This window comes from Coptis chinensis, chromosome 3 (genome assembly GCF_015680905.1).
Source record: "Coptis chinensis isolate HL-2020 chromosome 3, ASM1568090v1, whole genome shotgun sequence".
Lineage (NCBI taxonomy): Eukaryota > Viridiplantae > Streptophyta > Magnoliopsida > Ranunculales > Ranunculaceae > Coptis > Coptis chinensis.
The window spans coordinates 23,312,105-23,333,842 of record NC_141458.1 but is presented as its reverse complement, the minus strand read 5'-3'; the positions used below and the strand labels follow the sequence as shown (position 1 = coordinate 23,333,842).

General features: G+C 36.3%; 1 protein-coding gene and 1 long non-coding RNA gene across 6 annotated transcripts; both read left to right on the top strand.

Annotated features, from left to right (window-relative positions):
* Window positions 1-1,679: 1,679 nt before the first annotated feature.
* LOC147508696 (uncharacterized) lies at window positions 1,680-3,861 on the top strand. The gene is made up of 2 exons (XM_086599157.1): window positions 1,680-3,171; window positions 3,245-3,861. The coding sequence occupies exons 1-2, from the start codon at window positions 2,457-2,459 to the stop codon at window positions 3,724-3,726; spliced, it is 1,197 nt and encodes a 398-aa protein (XP_086455283.1). The 5' UTR covers window positions 1,680-2,456; the 3' UTR covers window positions 3,727-3,861.
* A 425-nt stretch (window positions 3,862-4,286) lies between these two features.
* On the top strand, window positions 4,287-20,388 carry LOC147508695 (uncharacterized). 5 transcript variants are annotated; one of them, XR_015218154.1, is made up of 12 exons: window positions 4,287-4,615; window positions 4,729-4,960; window positions 6,478-6,562; window positions 7,911-8,617; window positions 9,562-9,745; window positions 9,859-9,988; window positions 10,679-10,764; window positions 10,886-10,985; window positions 11,929-11,985; window positions 13,428-13,486; window positions 19,720-19,878; window positions 20,033-20,388. It is a non-coding gene; the product is annotated as an uncharacterized LOC147508695 (long non-coding RNA). The 5 variants fall into 5 exon arrangements; XR_015218152.1 differs by lacking the exons at window positions 7,911-8,617; window positions 9,562-9,745; window positions 10,679-10,764 and adding an exon at window positions 5,162-5,385 and having other exon boundaries at window positions 4,344-4,615; window positions 9,883-9,988; XR_015218155.1 differs by lacking the exons at window positions 7,911-8,617; window positions 9,562-9,745 and having other exon boundaries at window positions 4,601-4,615; window positions 9,883-9,988.
* Window positions 20,389-21,738: the final 1,350 nt, after the last annotated feature.

Here is a 21,738-nt window from a genome sequence, read left to right as displayed (position 1 = left end):
TTTGTCACCTCCACTCTGAGAGTGGGATACTGCTTCAGCTCCTGCAAACAAGTATAAAACACATAGACTTCTTAAACAATAAGTAGACGTAACAAAAGAAGGATAATAGTGGATGAATGCAACTATAAAGATGCCTTTGCAAAAAAAGATAAAAAGTCACAAAATTATACTTGAGCGAAGAAAAGAAAAGTGGAGGACTAGCCTTAGCATGTAAATAAATAAGAGGGACTTGCTCTCAAAAAAATCTGCTTTTCAACCCAATCGACCTCGTCGCATTCCGAGGTTTGTGGATATGGTTATGGTGTTCGGAAGTTAGCACGTCAGAATTTTCTGACTACAAAAATCAGGATCTGTGCCTGTTTTCGAACCACGTTTTCACATAGTTAGGTTCAGATTCAAACTCTCGGAAAAACATGAAAGAGCGAGTTTTCTGAGTCTTCTTTCCAACCCAATTGGACTCAATGCATTCCGAGGTCTTTAGAGACAACTATTATGTCGGGAAGTTTGGTTGACAGAAAACAGTGCGTCAGAATTCTGTTTTCTGCGCACTGTGTTCGAGTCCAGTTTTCATATAGTTAGAGTGAGAGTTAGTATTTTTGTAAAACATGAAAGAGTAATTTCTGAGAGTCTTCTTTTCAACGCAAAAAGCCTTGTAGCGTTTGGATACCTGTGGAAAGAGTTGTGTCATTTGGAAGATAGTCCATCAGAAATCTAGTTTTGTTGCATTTTGAAGCAAAGTATTTTCCTATAGGAGTTATAGGCAAGTATTACCTAGATTCATAACCTATGGTGTATTTTGAAATGGCACCTGTTAGTATAACATCAGTGAGATTGTTCCCATGGATGAAACTACTGTATCTTAAACCGTCACCTTTATATGCAAAGACTCGAGTGCGCAGTGTGTTTGTAACACGGATCATTCATGGTCAGAGATTGAGTCCAGCCAAGTTATGCATCATCCATTTCTGACCATTTCATGAATTAGTCTTTTCTATGTCTTTTTTTATTTTACTAGTGCATTATTTTAAATTCATTTAAATGGCTAATGAGTGACATTAGGCATGGGTCCTCGGAAGGAAAAATTAACTCCAAGAGTTAAGAAAGAGAAAAAAGCAACTCAGGAAGTCGTTGAGAAATCTGCTCCAAATATTAGGTTAAAGACTGATGATATGTAGAAAAAATGTTTCATCGAAATGTGCTTGGACGAGGTTAATAATAAAGGCTTTAGTGGAACTTCGTTAAAATCAGAGTCATGGACTAAGATTAATGAAAAAATGAGCAAGAATTACAATGTCCAATACACACAAAGGCAACTCAAGAACCAATGGGATTACCTTTGAAAGCAATATGCGGCATGGAGGTTACTATCAAAACGGACGGGACATGGAGTCGATTTTGTTGGAGGTGTCTTTGAATTCCCGGATGAAGTTTGGGACGACTTAATTGAGGTAGAAACCCACATTTTTTTGTTCATACAAGTTATATAAGCGTATGCATATTATTTTATTTGTTTAATTTGATTTTTTTTTTGCGATAAATAGAAATATCCGTTGACGGGTCAATTCAGGCATGCTCCGTTGATGAATATGGAGTTGTTAGAATCCTTGTTTGAGCCCACCCTAGCTTCTGGCGATGAAATGTTTAATCACAAGCATCCAATTCAATGGCCTAATCCCCCAATGATGATGTTGCAAAGGTTCAGAATATTGAAAGTGATGGAGATGAGGATAACCAGATTCATGGAGCTGATTACTTCCCTAATGTCACAATTTGTGGGGACTATGATCCTTACACATCACAGGATGTACCCATGGATGACACACAATATAATCCTTCTCATGATATCCCATCTGATAATGAAGAATCTCCTACATATGTATAGAATACTCCAGTAGATGAACCACCTAACCAAAGACAGGTTCCGACTACGTCACGAGCAAAGAGTTATGCAAGTAGCTCGCAGCAAAAACGTAAGAGAGACTCGATTGAGCCAGCAGATCCTCTTATTAAGAGTATTGGGGAGCTTGTGGAGATGGTGAAGACTGAAACTATGGGAGACAAGAAGCTTGTGGATGAAGGTGATGCGCAGGTGCAAGAGTTATATGTTTTGGGTTTGCTAGATGATTCTCTTTATCTTAACTCCTTGGAAGCTCTTTCCCTCCATGCTTCTCATAACAAGAAACTTCTGAATCTTCAAGAAAATAGGCTTAAGATCCAATTCCTGAAGAATATTACTTCTAGGATGACATAATATTTGCAGCGTTAATTATTTGGATGACTATCGTATTTACATTTTGTTGACTTGGATTACTGTCATATTATGGTTATTATGACTCAACATTTATGAGTATTTTTGTTGACTTGATTGCTTATGGTTGCTATAAACTTGTTACTTTGAGGTTAATATTTAATTTGATTTATTTATTTATTATTATTATTATTTTAATTCAGGGAAAATGACACAACGACAATGGTTATTAGTGTATTTAATCATAATATTCACATGGCTTTTGACAAAGCGTAAGCGTATAAGGCAGAAGATATGCATATCCGCGCTTACTGGGAAAATGTATGTACAAGAGCTTCTACATGGAACTTCCACTCATATGTTTAACATGCTAAGGTTGAAGAAGTCTGCCTTCATTATGCTATGTGATCACTTTCGGCAAAGAGAGTGGCTTCATGATAGTAAACATATTGATGTAGAGGAAAAAATAGCTATGTTTTTAATGACTATTGGTCACAATAAGCGAAATCGATCAATAGTGGATCGATTTCAACATTCAACACAAAACATTAGTAAGTGTTTTCATGAGGTGCTAGTGGCAATGCTCCATTTCTCAAAGGAGATGATAATTGATTCGCCGTTTGATGGGGTTATTCATAAAGGTGGATCTCGTTACCAACGCCGTCTTAAGAGAGGACCATTTAAAGGAGCAATTGGAGCTTTGGATGGTACATTAATAGATGCACACATTCTACTTGATAAGCAAATTCCCTTTCGAGGAAGAGGAGGTAAGGATTGTTTCCAAAATGTTCTTGGTGTGTGTGATTTTGATATGAAATTTACTTATGTGATGGCTGGATGGGAAGGGATTGCACATGATGCTCGTGTATTAAATGAGACATTAAGGTGGCCTGAAAAAAACGGATTTCCATTGCCTCTTGAAGGTACGTATCAAAACACCCTCACTGATCAAATATATATTTTTGGTTTACATATTTATGTGTCTCATTATTGTAGGTATGTATTACTTGTGTGATGCTGCATACACACATACTAGGGGCTTTATGTGTCCTTATAGGAATGCTAGGTATTGGTTGGCAGATTTTAATCGCGGTGGTCGTCCTAAAAACAAAGAAGATAAATTTAATCAAGCACATTCTTCGCTAAGAAATGTAATTGAGAGAACATTTGGTGTCTTGAAAGCAAGATTCAAGATATTGAATAAGATGGCTCCATATAGTTTTCGCACACAAGTTCAAATTGTTGTAGCATGCATGGCAATACACAATTTTCTCCGTTGCGTGGCCATTGATGATGATGATCGATTGTTCAAGCGATATGAAAAAGAAAATGTGACTATTCCAGTGAGGTCTTCAATTAACTCTGACAGACCAGAAGCACCACCAAGTATAAATCACATATTTGGACCTGAGGCACATGAGTACATGATCAACTTGCGTGATCAAATTGCAGAACAATTGTTTAATGGACATATATGATCAAGTTTACAAGAGCCGAACTTTGGAGTTACTTGTAATGTCATTTAACTTGGTATGCAAATTTTATAGATGACCTTATGGTTATTGAACTATTATTTATGTTTATATTTTTAGTATTTTTTTTTATCTCATATTACTATATGAGTCTTTTAGGCATCAAAATGTTGAATAAACAAAGGAAATTCTGTCAAATCCATTTTTAACTCTTTGGTTTTACAAGTAATCAAGTTAGTGTTCAAAATAGATTGCAAGGGTAAAAATGTCTAAATGATTTATATTCAAAGATTCAGAGGGTCATTTCGACAGAAAACAAACATGTTTTTTCGAGTTCAAAGATTCAAAGATTCAAGATTCGAAGGTGGGTCATTCAAAGATTCAAAGATTCAAAGATTCGAATTCAGAGGCTCAAAAAAACAAACGACCCCTAAATGTTTTGTAAATGAATTAAATGGGTTGTAAATGAATTATTAGGCATGGGCTTCCAAATAACGCATAATACAATGGGAGGTTTTTGGAGAGAAGAGTCTACGGTAAAAAAAACGGTTTAAACCCCATTGCCCGGTCTCAAGCTGTAATTAAACCCCTAATTAAAATGAAAATTGGGGTTTCACTTATGTAATCAAGGGATTTGCACAACGCTCCAGATTTGAAAAAATCATGCGTTACGAAATGGTTCAACGAGGCGTCTTCCCAAATCAAATATTTCTCCACTTTAATACTTACAAAAAGGCAGTTTGATCGATCTTAATCAGTCAAACCACCCGTGGCATGCAAAGTTGAGGTTGAAGGTATTTTTCCTGAAGAAATAGGAAGAACAATTTGAGTGGTTTAGCCTCTGAAGTGCAGGCTCCCCAATTCTCGCTTGGTTTGTTACTCTTGCCATTCTCAGGTAAGCTTGGTATTAGTCCTCTATCTTTTTATTTCATCTCTATTTTATCTTACCTCGCATTTGGGAAATGAACGTTTCACATCGAAATTTATTTTATATGTATTTTTTGTCAGGTGTTCGGAGACAGAGGCGAGAAGCAAAAACTCAACTAAATTTTGCAAAGTAGTTAGATAAGTTGCCTTCTCATCTCCATGACATGTCTAATTGTAAGAAATTGTTTTTCTATATTTTATAGTGCTTATCGCTTAACCAAGCTTTAATATGATAGGATTCTCATATCAAATTTGATTGGAGCGCAAGAAAAGATCCCAATCTCACTCTGTGTTGACACTTGAATCGAAAATGGTTGTTCCCACTTCCATTTAATTTAATTTGACTGTGTTCTTATCTGTTATATTCTTGAATACACATGATCCCTTGAATAGGTAATTTCTCATGTGTGTTTTTCTAGAAGCTTATCTTTTATTTTTCTGCTTACATTATTGCAATGCATGTTCACATTTCCACCTCAGGAAAATGATAATTATATTTTCTCTATATTGCAAGGATTCAACCAGTTTTACAGCTATGGTGTAAGCATTTTCAAGGGTGTTGGGATTTAATTTATTATGGAAATCATTAGACAATCCATGGGTTTCTATATATATATATATATAGTCTGCACAAATTTTGAAGAACTTCTGCGGAGATTTCGATCTGTATGTGATGAGTATGCGCTCTGGACCAACTTACACCTCGATGCCTCAATCATACCGTACCATATAAACTGTGTACGTGATTAAGTTTTGCAATTAGGTTCACACTCACACTTATATTCAGAATATGATGTAAGGTGAAGTTTCTCGATCACTGGACAGAGACTTATATACTACAAAATGATTGGTGTCTTTATTACGATGTTACCATCTGATACAACCTAAACAAGAACTAAAACGAATGAATTATACTAACGACTCCAGTTAAACTCTCTGTTTGATAGGCCAGTTAAACTCTCTGTTTGCTATTCTTTCTATCTGTCGTTGATTGATAATATCATTCTTTCAATTTTCTTACCATCTCTTAATTACCAACAAAAACTACTTTCCCTTCTCCTTTCTATCTGCCGCCTTTTCCCTCTCCCCCCTTTCCCCCTCATGGTCTAAACACTGCATTATCTGTAAGAAATATATTGATTTTGGGTCTATAAATAAATCTTTGGTTCATTAGTTTGGCTTTACTAGGTGCTTTCATGCAAAGGTGGGATGGCTTTGGCATGCCAACTGTCCGATGTCAGAGGTTCTTGGTGTCTTCGTTGCTAGGTTGTCCTGACTTAATCTGCTATATATCTTGACTACTAAAGTGATGTGTTATGTCTTGGGAACCTCTAGGTACGACCTATAAGTATTGTTTAATACATGTTGAAGTATGCCTAGCCTCATATATAGCTCTCCTTGCTTTTACTTGCCTATATAACGAACGTCCAGGATGGATTGTGGTGCATTTGCCAAGTATTTTTTTAACAATTCATTTGTTACGACTATATAACTTTTGTGGTTTATTATCTTTGTGTATATTTGTTTTTTCTTTTTCCATCTTGGATGATCAAATTTTCCACTACATCTTTTGGCAAATTGTTATGGTTTGGATTCAAAGAATTATATCCTTGGGGTTGGTTCTCTTATTATAGTAGTTGTGTCAGCATATTGAATAAGTTTGTATACTTCAGTGTCCTTTCTTTTAGTTGATGAATGTTTAAGAAAATAGCTACTTTTAGCTGGGCATTTATGACGTCTTAAAGAAAATTGCTACTGGCTCTTCCATTTGAATAAAAAAAAAAAAATCAAGATAACCAAATAACTTACCTCTATGAACTTGAACCCTAGGTCCGCCGCTAACTAAACTGCAGTGGAAGACAAACTACATATAGGGATGAGTCTTGCTTGCACTTCTATCACGATTGGCTTACTGGTAAATATCTTCTCCTGGCTTTTTTGTTCGTGTTGGTTATCAAATTTTATTGAATGTTGTAGAATTAATTTAGTGCAATTTCTATTATACTCATTTGGTTTGTGAAACACAATACTTGTCTTACAATTTTGTCCAAAATTGGAATCCTGGATAATGACTTGAAATCAATGGCGAAGCCAGGAATTTATTCCAGAGTGAGCCGATTAACACTACAAATTTTCAACGCAATTCAATTAGAGTGTACACGTATCTTTTTTAATTTTTTCTCTTTAGTTTAACATTTGTCAAATTTTCTTTTTAGTTTTTTTTTTATGCAAACAAACAATTGTACTGTTAGTTTAGTTTGTCAATTTTCAAATTCAAAATCATATTAAAGTTTACGTAACAAAAATTTTTAATTTGAAAGAACAATCGCAACTCACACCTAATATACTTCCTAAGGAGTAAACAAGACCATTAATTGCATAGGTTAGTTCATCAAATTGTTTGTTCTGTTAATTGATAAGGTGCATTTAAATGTCTATACTCTTGTACTCCTTTTTTTGCTTTCATTTTTGTTGTTCTTTTGTCAAAATATAATACCACATAGCCTATGATGGTTAGGCTGGGTGCAATGGCTCCCCATTCCCTCAAAAGTGAAGGGAGTGGCGGTGGTTTTTCCCCCTTATCTCCATAATACTATCCATATATAGAGAGTAATATTGAGGAATAGAGAGTGCATTCCACGCGAGTTGAAATGGCGTGGTTTGTAAAAACTCAAACGGCGCCACTTGAAGTGGTGTGGAATGCATTTTTCAATTTCATACCGCGCCATTTGAAGTGGCGTGGAATGCATTTTTTTTTTTTTAAATTCCGTCATACCGCGCCATTTGAAGTGGCATGGAATGCATTTTTTTTTTTTTTTAATTCCACGCCGTTCGAAGTGGCATAGAATGGTCCGAACCATTGGACACCAAAATTGACTCTCCATCCTTAAAACACTGTTTTTTGGTGGAATGGAGATATAGGGTGATACACCATTGGACTCAGCCTTAGAGGAGGATGCAAACATTCATATGACAAACTTACACTAGCACTAGTGCACTGCCATCTTTTCAGTTGAAGTGTCCGTGAAAGTGTGAAGCCCATGTGTGGTGTGCTTCAAATGCGTTAGGTTCAAGTCAAACAACTAATAAATTCCAAAATTACGTTTAAAACCTTATCTTATCTAACTAGAGACACTTACTCTATTTTACTCTTTGTAGGCATAATTGACAATTCAACGCATAATGGGTATGCTGAAGCCCTTAAGGAAAGTTAAAATTTATAGTTTTACCAATACTAATTGATTTTTCTACTAAAACTTCAGGGTGAGCCTGGGCGTACCTTGTGCCCCCTGGCGCCGCCACTGCTTGAAATTGAAATTCAGGTTACCAACTGCGTACACGAACTTGCCCAACCATGGTTACTTACAAGAGATAAGAAAGATACTACAATCGATATTGGGTACGAATTGTTTTCTTGCAGAGTTCATTTCTCATTGTTATTTGTGTGGTACTACACTTACCTTCAGAAAGAGCTGAACACGCTACACTTTTTTTTGCTCGAATCCAATGGCTAAATGGATGGAAATTGTCGTTACTTAATTATAAATGTATATTCATAGTGGTATATATGATGTTTATATATATATATATATATGTTTGTGATTTACCGATTCATGTTGCGTTTTGTTTTGATTTGTTTTGTTTTGTTTTGTTTTTTTTTTAACTCTCTAAGTAACTTTTCTATTGATATATATATGTTTGTGATTTACCGATTCATGTTGCGTTTTGTTTTGATTTGTTTTGTTTTGTTTTGTTTTGTTTTTTTAACTCTCTAAGTAACTTTTCTATTGATAAATAGAAGAGGACCGATAGAAAATACAGAGGAATAGAAAAAGAAAAATAATAGGAAGCCTGCAGTGGCACTTATACAAGTTCTTAAATTCCAAGTAAGTCACTTGGGATCCTCCATTTTATATAACAGTATAGGCCTTCCAACAGAGTGTTCACTATGGATATGGTTTGGCCCTAGGTAGGGGTGACTTCGGATCGGATTAACCTATTTCGGAATTTTTCCAAATTTTTTTTCGGAATCTAATATGCTAGCCAAATCCGATCCAATTTTTTTTCGGATTCAAAATATATTTCCAATTTCAGAACTCTCGGAAATTTCGGAATAACTCTGAAATTTCAGAATACTTGGTAAATTTTCAAAGATCTCTTTACTTTCAATTATTTTTGGAATATCATACGCCAATGTTCATTGTAGGGAGAGAAAACCATGTCCACAACACCAATGTACCAACAACAATACGCACTTGTTTACTGAGAAAACCTATTTTCATTCAAACAAGTGATCCAAGAAAAAATGAGAAAAAGAACCTGCAGCCACCAATAGCAAGCATTGCATTTCGTTGAGGATGCGGGTATTTGTAATGTTTCAATCTTTTTTAGGTATTATTGGAAATTGAAGCGTGAAGTGTCTGCGATAAATAATGGATTATGGTCTTAGACTCAAAGTAGCTTTTACATAATATTCTATCTATTGGAATTTGGCTTTTGGATTGGTTTGGAAGTCATTGTATGACTCAATGACATTTTTTTTTCATATCATTGTTGTTATGGCGGACGATTGTAATGACGGTAGAGTGGTCCAATTCAAGTGGGGAAGTAAGCGGTTATGTTATGTTTTTTTTCAAGAAAAAAGTAAAAAACTAGAAAATGAATGAACGGTCGAGATCTAATCAAGTGGATAGTGAGAGAAGTATATATTTTCGGAATAAATTGGCAATAATATCGGAAATTTTCGGATCGGATCGGATTTTAGAATTATATCCAAATCCGATCCAATTTTTTTTCGGAATTTTCGGAAATCGGAAAATCCGCCCATGAAAACTACACCCACAGCCAGACCAATTTCGGATCGGATTTCGGAAAAATCGGAAATTCGGTAAAAAGAGACACCCCTAGCCCTAGGATAACTCTATGATTAGCTTACGAATCAGCAGCAAAGTTGACCTCTCTCCACATAGAATATATGACTACAGGATTCATGGATCCAAGAGTTTGACACCACCTGCTCCTCAGCTATTAAAAGGACCATTTTTCAATACACAGTGAAACCATTTGTCTCACTGACTCCATTCTCTTCATATTTAAGGTCAGGTTGCTTGCAATCTTTTATTTTTTTCCCCCTTTTTTCTTTTGCAAAATGAATTCTATTACTAATTTTATTGATTTACATATTTTTGTTACTCAATTTTGAACTAATAGTACCACTTGATTGTTCCACACAAGCTCAAATGTTGTTGACTGAATGGTTGGTTTGCGCACACAAAAACAAACGGGAAAAAAAGAGATGGACTTCGGACGTTAATGGTTCATGGCTAAATGGATTCACAAGGTAAATCCCATAATTAATTCTCCCATCACGATCCTCTTTTTTCATTTCCTTTTTTAGCTCATCCTTTTTATTCCCATATATATATATATATATAGACTCTCTGGCTCTACTTCAATCGAAGTTTTTTAATTTGTTGTCTTTTGATTTTATCTTTCATCATTTGGTAAAAATTTAATTGAAGATAGTTGGGTATTGTTTAGGCCTCACATCCCATTTTGTGTTGCAACTTTCGATCATGCCAATTTGATTCCATGTATATCATTCAACTTTTTCTCGACTCTCTATAAGTTTCCCATTAAATTATGTATTTCATATTAATGTTTTATTCCCTAATTCCAACTCCATGTACGTTAAGTCTTCCATTTCTTTTAAAGTTTTCTTATGCTTCTTTCATTAAAAAAAATGAGAGAAAGGCGCAGTTTTTTGCAAAACACAGTAGAAAGCCTTGCTTTCCAAGAGGTAGACGTCTAATACACAAAATTAGAAGTGTTTGAAGTAGTGTTTCTGTAATTAAAGATATTGGAATCATTAGATTGTCCAGTAGTTTTAACTCCTTTCAGTCCTTTGTAATCAATCGATCAAAATCATTATGATTGATGTCCATATTACATTATTTTTCTCCCATGCATCTACTAAAACTGAATAGCTAAGAAACTCTTCACTCTATTTCAATTCCCAACTCTATTTTAGTTCTCCTCCAACCATCTGAAGTTCCAAGCATCTTAAGTCAGCTCTTCTCTCACTGTCTCACGCAAAAAAGTAGGCAAAAATCTAAGGTAACTATTATGTGTGACACGGTTTCATTGTTGATAGATCTTGGTCATCTTTGAATTGTGTTCGAAGTAAGAATTATTTGGTTTTAATTTATAATTATTATTTGGTATGCCTATGGTGCAGGTTGTAGCAAGCAAAACCAAGATTAGAATGGGCGAACCATTTGACATAGTGGCCAGTAATAAGCTTTTGTTATATTGCTTCGTAAGATGAATGCGATGTAGTAAGTTTTATGAATTTATTCAAATTGAATATAAAGAATAAGATGTTAGTTGTTCATACAGATTGAGTTTATGCCTGCTGGCCCTGCCCTTTATTTAGAATCTATACTAAACTAAAGAGAGAGAACAAGACAAAAATAGATGATAGACTTTAGTTGTGCAATGAGTTCTCCATACGGCTAATATTTACATGCTTATCGTGTTTGCATGCTGTTAAGTGCATTGGGTATCAGTCATGCAAAGTGTGGAAAGCATGTATATGTGTGTGCGCTTAAGGCAATAATTAGACTATGTGGGCGAACCATTTGACATAGTGGCCAGTAATAAGCTTTTATTATATTGCTTCGTAAGATGAATGTGATGTAGTAAGTTCTATGAATTTATTCAAATTGAATATAAATGATAAGATGTTATTCATACAGACTGAGTTTATGCCTACCGGCCCTGCCCTTTATTTAGAATCTATACTAAACTAAAGAGAGAGAACAAGACAAAAATAGATGATAGACTTTAGTTGTGCAATGAGTTCTCCATTCGGCTAATATTTACATGCTCATCGTGCTTGCATGCGGTTAAGTGCATTGGGTGTCAATCATGCAAAGTGTGGAAAGCATGTATATGTGTGTGTACTAAAGGCAATAATTAGACTATGTGGCTGGGTGTTATTTTGGTTTGCTTTTTCTTTGATTCCATGGTTTAAGCCTTTCCATATTTTTCATGAATACTTTTATTTAAATAATTCTCATTCTGAATATGCTAACAACCTTATGCATATAGAAATAAGATTTAGTTTAAAAAAATTCATTTAATCCTTTGTGTGGTGCTAAATTCAATCTGCCCCTTTGGGGTATCAGTTTTGAGGCTTGGGCTGTCAAAGATACCGATTCATATTTAATTTTATCTATTTAACTAATTCTTTTCCATATTCTGTTTTCATACTATCAGTGAAGGGAATTGGAGAATAAGCACAGCTAAAGCATAATATTAAGCCGTTTTTCAGAGGTAAATCTAATTCCACCTGGATTTTGAGAGCATTATTTCTAATTCGCAATGTAACTTTCCCCCTAATTGATTGACATTGTTGTTTAGTTTTACAACCCCGTCCCCCCCCGTCCCCCCCCTTTTCTTTTGTTTTAGGCTTTTTTGGGAACCTTTAGGGAATTCTTAACCCCATGAATTACATCATTTTCATGCGCATCCATTTTTTTTCTTGAATATCATATCTCACACGGAATTATTTTTTTGTTTGTTTATTTATTATTGTTATTTGGGTTTAGGAAAAAGGAAGGCAAAAACATAATTACAATGTTTTTCTTTAACCCTATTCTCCACATTAATAATTGCTATAAAAAAACACCATGGGCAACAATTCTCTTCACTTTTGTTTTATGCAATGGTCCTCTTTTTTATTGTATTTTTGTTCGATTTGCCAATATAGTGTGTTCAACTTAGCTTTTGCTTTAGATTTCAGTCTGATTTGGTATTCCGTTATATTGTGTTTCCTAGAACTACTCACAATACATGTAAATAACATTTAATGGTGTTTGTGTAAGGGTTGTCACATTGTTTATTTTTTAGCCATTTTCATATCTCATGTTTTTAAATTTCCCCACCTTTATTTTTGTCTTTATCCTTTTCACGTATTATTTGTATGAAAAAGATATTTTGTACGTGGAACCTATCGTAGCTACCATTCATGGCAGATGCAATGTCATTAGCATATCAGTTCTTTCTATAGTGTTTTTAGATTAATATATTTTTCATTTGTACTTTCATGACCGTAAACACAAACCACCTTTTTGAAACTTATTTTTGTTAGTTGTTAAGTCATTTTCTTCTTTTATTAGTATTTGAAGGAACGACTGGTGGGGAATAAGTTAGAAAAGTGAATGGCAAGCACAATACTTTCTGAGGCTAAATATTTGTGCATTAGGCTTGCAAAGGATGATGCTAAATATCAAATCATGAGGACCAAACTCTAGCCATGCACATTTCCTTTTTGCTCCTTCATAAATTCATGTGATTTAGTCTTAGGCTATTTTAATTTTTCACATAACCGAAAGGGTATAAATTTGATGCTGATTCTTGGCTATCTCAAGCTGCTTCATACAAGCATTCTACTTGACTTGGTGGTTATATATGTTTTTAGCAAAGCACATCACTAATTGATACCCAAATTGGAAAGTACGCATGCCTTTATTATGTATTCAATTATCTACGGATATAAAAAAAAAAAAAAAAAAAAAAAAAAACTCCTATCTCCACTCAATTGATCTAATACACCGTCGTTATATCACCTACGTTCTAATCCTTTATTATCAAATGAATTATATCACCTATGCATTTGGAATTTGGATGATCAACGTGAGAGTGAAGTAGTGGACTAACATATTTCCTATATTTGTACTTTTTGGTTACAATTTATTTCATTTATGTGTTTTCAGGTTTCCTGCCTCTGCAGCATTAGAGTTGAGATTTGCTTACAAATATCATAGGTTTTTGGGTACGTATAATTTGCAAAGCAGTTTTAGCTGCTTTACTTTGTATGTGGTGGACTGTGGTCCATCACTCAGAATGTCATATTCACTAGATCAAGTCGGATGAATTATGCAATATTTGATATGTTTGAAAGGCCTTTGAAGTGATGACCACCACTTTATGTTTTTATCCATTGCCCATTGCGTGTACAAAAGATACAAAGAGTGAATGCACACACAATGTACATTTTTTTTAAAACTAGATTAAGGGTTATGGCTGACCCTGACCTGTATTAAAACCTCACATAAATCTTTGCATCTCTATCCTCTTTTATATATACGCTGAGCTTCTCATCAAGAGGCTGTATGAAAAAGTTACAGGATTGATGACTAGATATGCTAGCTAAATAGTTAGCAGTCCTGTTCGATTCTCTGTAAACATGAACCATAGACACAGTGTAGGGGCCGTTCATGATACTCTTAATAGCAAGTACCAGGTTTAGGCAGTACCATGGTGGTGGTTCCTTATCTGTGAGTATTCTTACAGCTCTGAGAGAGTCAGTAGCTACTATAATCTCAGACTTGTTTATCTTTTGGCGCCCTTGCAGCCCAAGCAGAATGCCCTTTAGTTCTTGGTAAAGTACCGACCTCAACCCTCCTTCATTGGTGTAGGCAAGTAGAACCTCCCCTTCGCTATCTCTTATAACCCCTGCTGCACTACATCTCTCGTCTATCATTGAACCATCAGCGTTCAATTTCACTACATTTTCTGGAGGCTTGATCCATAGACATGGGATCGGCTCCTTTCTCTTGTACTTTGCTTGAAGCCCAAGTCTTTCAATTAGAATCCTCTCTCTCATTGTGTCTTCAATCTCTGAAATCTGGCTTTGCAGGTATGTTTTCATTTCTGAAATCAAGTTGCTCAGCACCACCGTACAAGATAAGTTAATGTTTCTGAATCTCCTTACATTTCTCTCCTTCCAAATATGGTCCACCGTGGCACAAACGAAAGTTTTCAGTATCTCTGCCTTGATATCATTCCTCGTGCACAACTTCATAAGGATCCTCCATTCTCTCTTTGAATCTCCTTGAATTCTCAGCCCCAATAGATTTTTGATACCTTTCCAAACTGCATTTGTGAACGAACACTCAGAAAAGAGATGTTTTGAGTTTTCTCTGGCGTTGTGACAGAAGCAACACTTCGATTCCTTTAACACATTTTTCTTGATCAGTCTATCTTGAGTAGGTAGACTGCCTGACATGAGTTGCCATGAGGAAAAAGAATGTTTTGGAACCACTAGTTTTCCCCACACCATATTATACCACATGACTTTCTCTCTAGGGATCCTTAGAGCATTATAGGCTGACTTTGAACTGTACATCCCATCTGGTTCTAAAGTCCTCACCACTCTATCCTCCTGTAGATGATTGCATATCTCTGTACTTAGAATCTTTCTTTTCAACTCTCCCTCCTGCAAACTATGGACATTAGAGTTCCATACTCCATCTGTGATCAAGTCACTAACTTTGGCTTCCAAAGGTAAATGCAGTTGGTTCTTTGCAACTTGATCATTAATAAGAATGTTGTCACTGCACCATGGTTCATACCATACTTCTATGTTTCTCCCAGAACCAATGATATATCGGATGAACTTTGAAGCTACTTTTCATATCTGTAATATGTTCCTCCATACCCAAGAGCAATCTTGTGGTACCTTCATATGCCAGAACTTCTTTCCTTTAATGTGTTGGTTCCACACCCACTTAGTCCATAGACTCTCACCTTTAGTTACGATCTTGTACACTAACCCACAATAGGAAGCTTTATTCCAGATTCTAAGCTCCATGATATTGAGCCCACCCTCATTCTTTGGTAATGCAGTTTTGAGTCAGCTTGAGTGGTGCATGCTACTATTCTTCGAAGAGCCACTCCATAGGAAGTCATTACAAATCTTAGATACTTGATCAAGCACTGCCAGTGAGAGTATAAGTTCAAGTCTTCCAGCATGGGATAGGCATTGGTTCTTCCAGTTTTGAATTTTGCAAGTGATCTTTTCTACTAGAGGGTAGCAGTCTTTAATGCCCAACCTAGTGGAGGTGAGTTGCAGTCCAAGGTATGTGACAGGTAGCTCAGTGAGAGTCACTCCCATATAATCTGCCAGATGCTTGCTCTCTCCTTCATTCATGCCACCAGTGAGGAGAGTGGTTTTCAAGGAGTTTGCTTTTAGTCCAGTGGCTGCTGCAAAACTCTCAAGAACATGTTTAACAGCTGACATAGATTGAATATCATCTTTGAGGAAGAGAAGTAAATCATCAGCAAAACATAAGTTGAGGACTTTAGTTTTTTTGCATTTGGGGTGTGGTTTAATCAATCCTTCATTGAACTTTGTCATAGGAAGACAAGTGAGTATCTCCATGACGAGAACAAAGAGATAAGGAGAAAGGGGATCTCCTTGCCTGAGTCCCCTCTTTCCTTTAAAGAAGCCTTCTGGTGTGCCATTGACAAGAATAGAGAAATGAGCAGTGGAATAGCATAAACTGATCCAGCGAATAAGCTTGAGAGGGAATCTGAGTCTCAGCAACATCTCTTCTATAGCTTTTCAGCACACGGAGTCGTAAGCTTTACTTATATCCACTTTGAGAGAGCACCTAGTGGATATGTTTTTCCTGTTATAACTTCTGAGAAGTTCATGGGATAGTAATAAGTTTTCTTGGATGGTTCTCTCTGCTATGAAAGCAGATTGATTTGGGCTGACCACTAGAGGCATGATAGGTTTAAGCCTATTTGAGATAACCTTCGCAAAATATTTATAAGATATGTTGCAACAAGCTATAGGTCTGTAGTCAGTGATTTTTTAAGGGTTTGGGATCTTTGGATTCAAACAGATGAAGGTAGAATTCATACCTTTTGGCATAGTGTTTGAGTGAAAAGCAAACTTGAGGGCAGCAATGAAATCACCACCAAATATACTCCAACATGTTTTATAGAAAAAAGCATTATAACTGTCAGGTCCTGGTGCCTTGTAGTTGTCCATATCAAACAGGGCCCTACGGATTTCTTCTTCATGTATGTCCTCTTCCAGAGTGCAGACCAGGTTAGGCTCCACTACATTAGAAACATGGAGCTGTGGGATGATTGATTCATTTCTAATTGTTTTATCCTCTCCCAGCAGTTTTGTATAGTGTTCAACTATTTTTGGCTTGACATGATCATCTGTTACCTTCAGACCATCTTCATCTGTCAGAGTCCAGATCTTGTTTCTTGCTTTCTTTTCTTTCAAAATGTTATGAAAGAACTCAGTGCATCTATCCCCCTTAACCATCCATGTACAACTAGATCGCTGTATGATATCTTCGTACTCCATTTCCAACAGATCCCTGCAAGCCAATCTGCTTGCTTTCTCATTTATCATCAGTAGACTATTTGTGGGATCACCCTATAACAACAATTGGATTTGAAAAAGTTGTTGTCTGGCTTCTTCAGTCCTTTCAGACAACCTTGAAAAGTGTTTCTTTGACCACCCCTTCAGAATGAGCTTCAAGTTCTTCAGCTTTGAGTAAAGAGTAGTGATGGGGTTACCAGCCCCATGCCTCTCTAACAATATCATGGAAACCAGGATGTAAAGCCCATGAATTACTGAACCTAAAAGGGTATGCTTTGTGACTTATATTGAACCAAGATAAAATCATTGGTGTATGATCTGAAACACCTTGAGGAAGGAATTCAGCTTCAGAGGCCGGGAAGTTGGTGCTCCAATTCAAATTTACTAGGCATCTGTCAATTTTGGAGCATTTCCTACCATCTCCGTCAGAGTTATCGGTCCATGTAAAAAAACTTCTAGAAAATTGAAGGTCCACTAACTCACTAGTATTCACACAATTAGAGAAATCTTCAATGTCTCTTGGGTGCACAGGTCCCATGCCTAGCGTTTCATTAGTGTATAACACACTGTTAAAGTCTCCGCACACACACCATGGCAGTGTGATGTTGTTCTTCAGATTCATAATCTCATTCCACAATTGAACCCTTTCATTTCTTCCATTACTTGCATATATCAAAGATAGATTAAAAACTTTATTGGTGGGCATCAACAACACTTCACAATGTAACATTTGTGAAGTTTCCTTGAGTAAGTTTACAGATACAAAGCTCGGGTCCCAAAAGAACCAAATCCTGCCACTAGGATTAGAATCATAATTGTGTAAGTGAGACCAAAATGGACAGCATAAATTACTAATACTATTAAAATTCTCCCTCTTAACTTTTGTTTCCAACAAACTAAACATGTATAGGTTATTCTCTACTCTAACCTTATTGATCTCAGTTGCTTTCGCAGGCTTGTTAATGCCTCGCACACTCCACACTCCTAATTTAATCATAAAAAGGATGGGGGATTGTTACCTTTTGTAGACCCCCTGGGCCTACCTTTTGTTTTCCCTTTGCCTCAGTTGTTACTAGAAGAGCTGTTTTGAGGTGAATGGCTCTGTGAAGTGTTGTTTCTGCTTGTGCTTGTTGTAGCACCCCCTTTTGCAGCGGTGGTTTTCCCTTTCTTCCCTTGTAGGTGATTAGTAAACACTTCTGTATCGGCTACTGGGTCTTTAAGTATTTGTTGTATGTGTTCTTCTTCTCTGGCTTCAACAAATAAATCCCTTTCAGCTTCATACACTGCTACTTCTTCCACCTCTAAAGTGATACCCCAATCTCAGTGTTCTGATGCTCGTGGACCTCATCAGTTAGTCCAGTAGATCCTCTGGCCTCAGTTAAGGGAGTTATTGCTACTGCTTGACTTTCCAATCTGCTAGCCATAGGGGATGGACCTTCTGCATTGCCCACATATACCTCAACTACTCGAGAATCTGGTTCATAAGCAACCGAGTTTGGTACTTGTGCACTATTTCTCACAACATGGTTGTCAACAACTCCATTGTTATGTTGGTTTACACTTTCCCTAAGAGATGCAGGATTATCTTGATTGGTTTGAGTTCCATCATTCTGAGTACTGATTACTGGGATTTGAGCATCCATAGGTGCTGTGTTGCTTCTGTGTACAGTTCTCCATACTTCCCCTATAGTGTTTGCAGCAGTCCTTGCACCCCTTGTATTTCCGGCATTATTGGCATTACTAGCAGAATTTGCATTAGTAGGGCAGTTGTCATCCTTGTGCCCAATCTTCTCGCAGATAGTGCATGTGGTTGGGAGCCAAAGATACTCTACTCCCACCTCTGCTATGTTACCATTGCGGAGGTTAAACCTGAGGCAGTCTGGGTATTTTGCATTAACGGGCACCTCAATGCAGACTTTTGCAAAGTCCAACCTCTGTTTTCTTGCTATGGCAGCATCCCAGCAGTGAGGTTTGCCAATTCTGCTTGCTATCAAGCTTATACCCTTCTTGGTCCAAAGCTGCTTAGGGATACTCCATAGTTTTACCCATATTGGTAGAGTGGTCGAATCACGAATACCGAACCTGTTATGAGTAAAGGACCACCTTCCAAGGCCATTTTCCTATCATCCTCCTCCAAGAACTTGAAGTAGAATATATCTTTATCAGTAGAAATTTCGTAGCTTGCTTTTCTCTTCCATGTTCTTTCTAATGTCCTTTTAACCAATGGAAATGGTAACAAAGAGGCCCACTAAATGGTCTTTCCACACCTCACAGCCTTCATCCAGTATATCATCTGGAACTTCCACTACATCTTGTTCTAGGTCAGTCTCAATCCATTCAAGGTTACCATTGTCATAAAGGTTCGAGCTTAAGTTCCCAAACAGAGAACTCCAGTTCATAAGGGAAGGGTTAGAGCATTCCCCCGTTTGTTGTGTTCTTCCAGCCATCGTTAGCTCGAAAAGAAGTTACAGGGAAAATGACATAGGGAGGGAGAAAGCTTTTTAGTCAGAGAGGGGGTGAGGAAGGAAGCTATGTGTGTAGGACGAGGAAGTTCTAAAAGATACTATAAAAGGAAAAGAAGAAGATAAGGTTAGGGGAGGATAGGGAGAAATGTGATAGAATTTACCTTTTTAGGAAATAAACAGCAAGGCTTTAGTCTCCCTCGAAAGAAATCGCCAATCACCTCACACGTGACCCCATCGCCAAGGCTTTAGTCCCAATGTACATTTAGTTACTCGCCAATCAAAGAATAATAAATTGCTTTTAGCTATCCACTTCATTGACTCAATTATTTTTCCCAACTAAACTGTGATAATAGAAGTTCTACAACAAAGCCCATGTGTTAGATCTTTTGCTTGCAACATGTGGCTTCTCAGTGAGACCCAAGCAATGGCTTGATGTTTTGCTTGCAATGTGATGGCTTCCAGTGAGACTCAAGCAATGGCCTGGTACTTTGCTTGCAATGTGATGGCTACCCCGTGAGCCCCTAAGCAATGGCATGAGCTTTGCTTGCATCCTTTTGAGGGAATTGCACGGTTAGCAACATTTAACTAGAGTTTTCCTTTATTTTACATTAATCTATTAGTTTATTTCAGTCAAAACCCACAGTGCTCCCGGCAGTCTCGAGTTAATTAGGATCTGCCACACCATCTCGAATTATGTTTCTTATTTGCTTGGTGGCTGGTGCAGGTGCATAAAAGAGTTTGGATGGGAGAGTGTTGAAGGCGAGCAATAAGGTACAAAGTGTTGAATGCATAAAAGATTTTGTTTGAGTACTAGAAGGGCGAAAAAGCCATCTCCCAAACTGTGAAAGCATAATCAAGGTTTCAGTGAAATGTAAAACCACTTTATTTTTCAAAGTAGCTGGTAATATGTGTATTTATGTTTATGGAGAAGTAAGATGTAAATCTTGAACAAAATTAAGATTTGTTTTTTTATTCGACGAGTGTACGAGATGTTAGATGTATCCGTTTGTGTGGTTGTTACTTTGACAATAAGGAATAGACAGTAAGTATATATGTAAAAGACCCAATTTTTTGTGCTGATCTTGCAAAGTTTTGATTCACTTGATTGATTTTTGCATGAATCTACTCACTATTATTGAAGGCAAAGCCACTGTCGAAGGAATATAAATCGGGTAGAAATTTTATTTCTTATTTATGAACATCAAAAGTTTTATAAGGCTAAGTCCAATGGTGCTGCAAATCATCAAATTTAACGTAAAATGTGATCCAATGGTACGTTAAAACGTTATACCGCTAACGCTATCTTCATAAATTTCTCTATTTTTGCAGTCAATTTTAACGTTATAGCGTATGCTCTGTACGCCATTGACAATGGCGGGCAATCAAAAAAATCATTATTAGTGTTGCACGCCATAGCCAGTGGCGGGTAGGAATGTGAATTAATTTAAATAATAAGTTAATTATTGTTGCGCCACCACAATGGCGCATGCACTGAATTATTAATTGAAATAATAAGTTACACGCCACTCACAATGGCATTTAGAATTGATTTTTTTTGTTTTTAATAACTTAATTTGTTCAATTACCATTCTATCCTACCCTTTTAAATTTTTTTGATTTATTTGTATCTCTTTGTTATAATTTCAATTTTAAGATTAAATTTATTCCAACAACTTAATTAATTATTTAAATAAAACATTTATTGAAAATAAAAAAACAACAAATTAAAAAGAAATACATTAAAAATACATCAAATACATACGAAACATTTAAAATTTTAATCAAATTAATCAATCGCTTTCTCCGTATTCTTCAAAGTGCAAATTTCTTGAAGGAGTCCGTGAATTCAAGTAAGAGTTTGATCTTTCAAAATTTGTTTCTTTGTTTTTTGTACCATTCTTTTCCTTGAGGTGTCATAGTCGATGTATTTGTGCTCATGATCTCCTTTTCCCATGCCAATGTCTCACGGAATTCTTTTTTTTCTGCAAGTTTAATCCTTGAAGGATTAAACGCTTCACTTTCATAGAATTTTTTTCCACGGTCAGTTGCTGCCTCAATGGCCTCCATCGCCCGTTGAGATTGTCGCGTTAATTCTTTGAGAGAAGTTTCATTTTGACTATCAACTTTTTTTTTTTGTTTTGATTTGTCTCTTCCACAATCCGGTCTTTTTGATGGCGCTCTAATCTTGTGGCGCTCTAATCTTGTTTTCATTTTGTGGCGCTCTAATCTTTTTCACAAACTAACATTAGGTTTAACCCCTCCGGCAAACTATTCTCTCATGGGTAAGGACTATACTGTCGGTTATTACTTGGCTGACGGTATATATCCTCATTTGTCTACACTAGTGAAGGCGAAAAGGAAGGTGTGAGAGCGATTTATACTTCTACACTTTTGTTCAACACCTTGGTAGAACTCGACAATAGAGTGAAA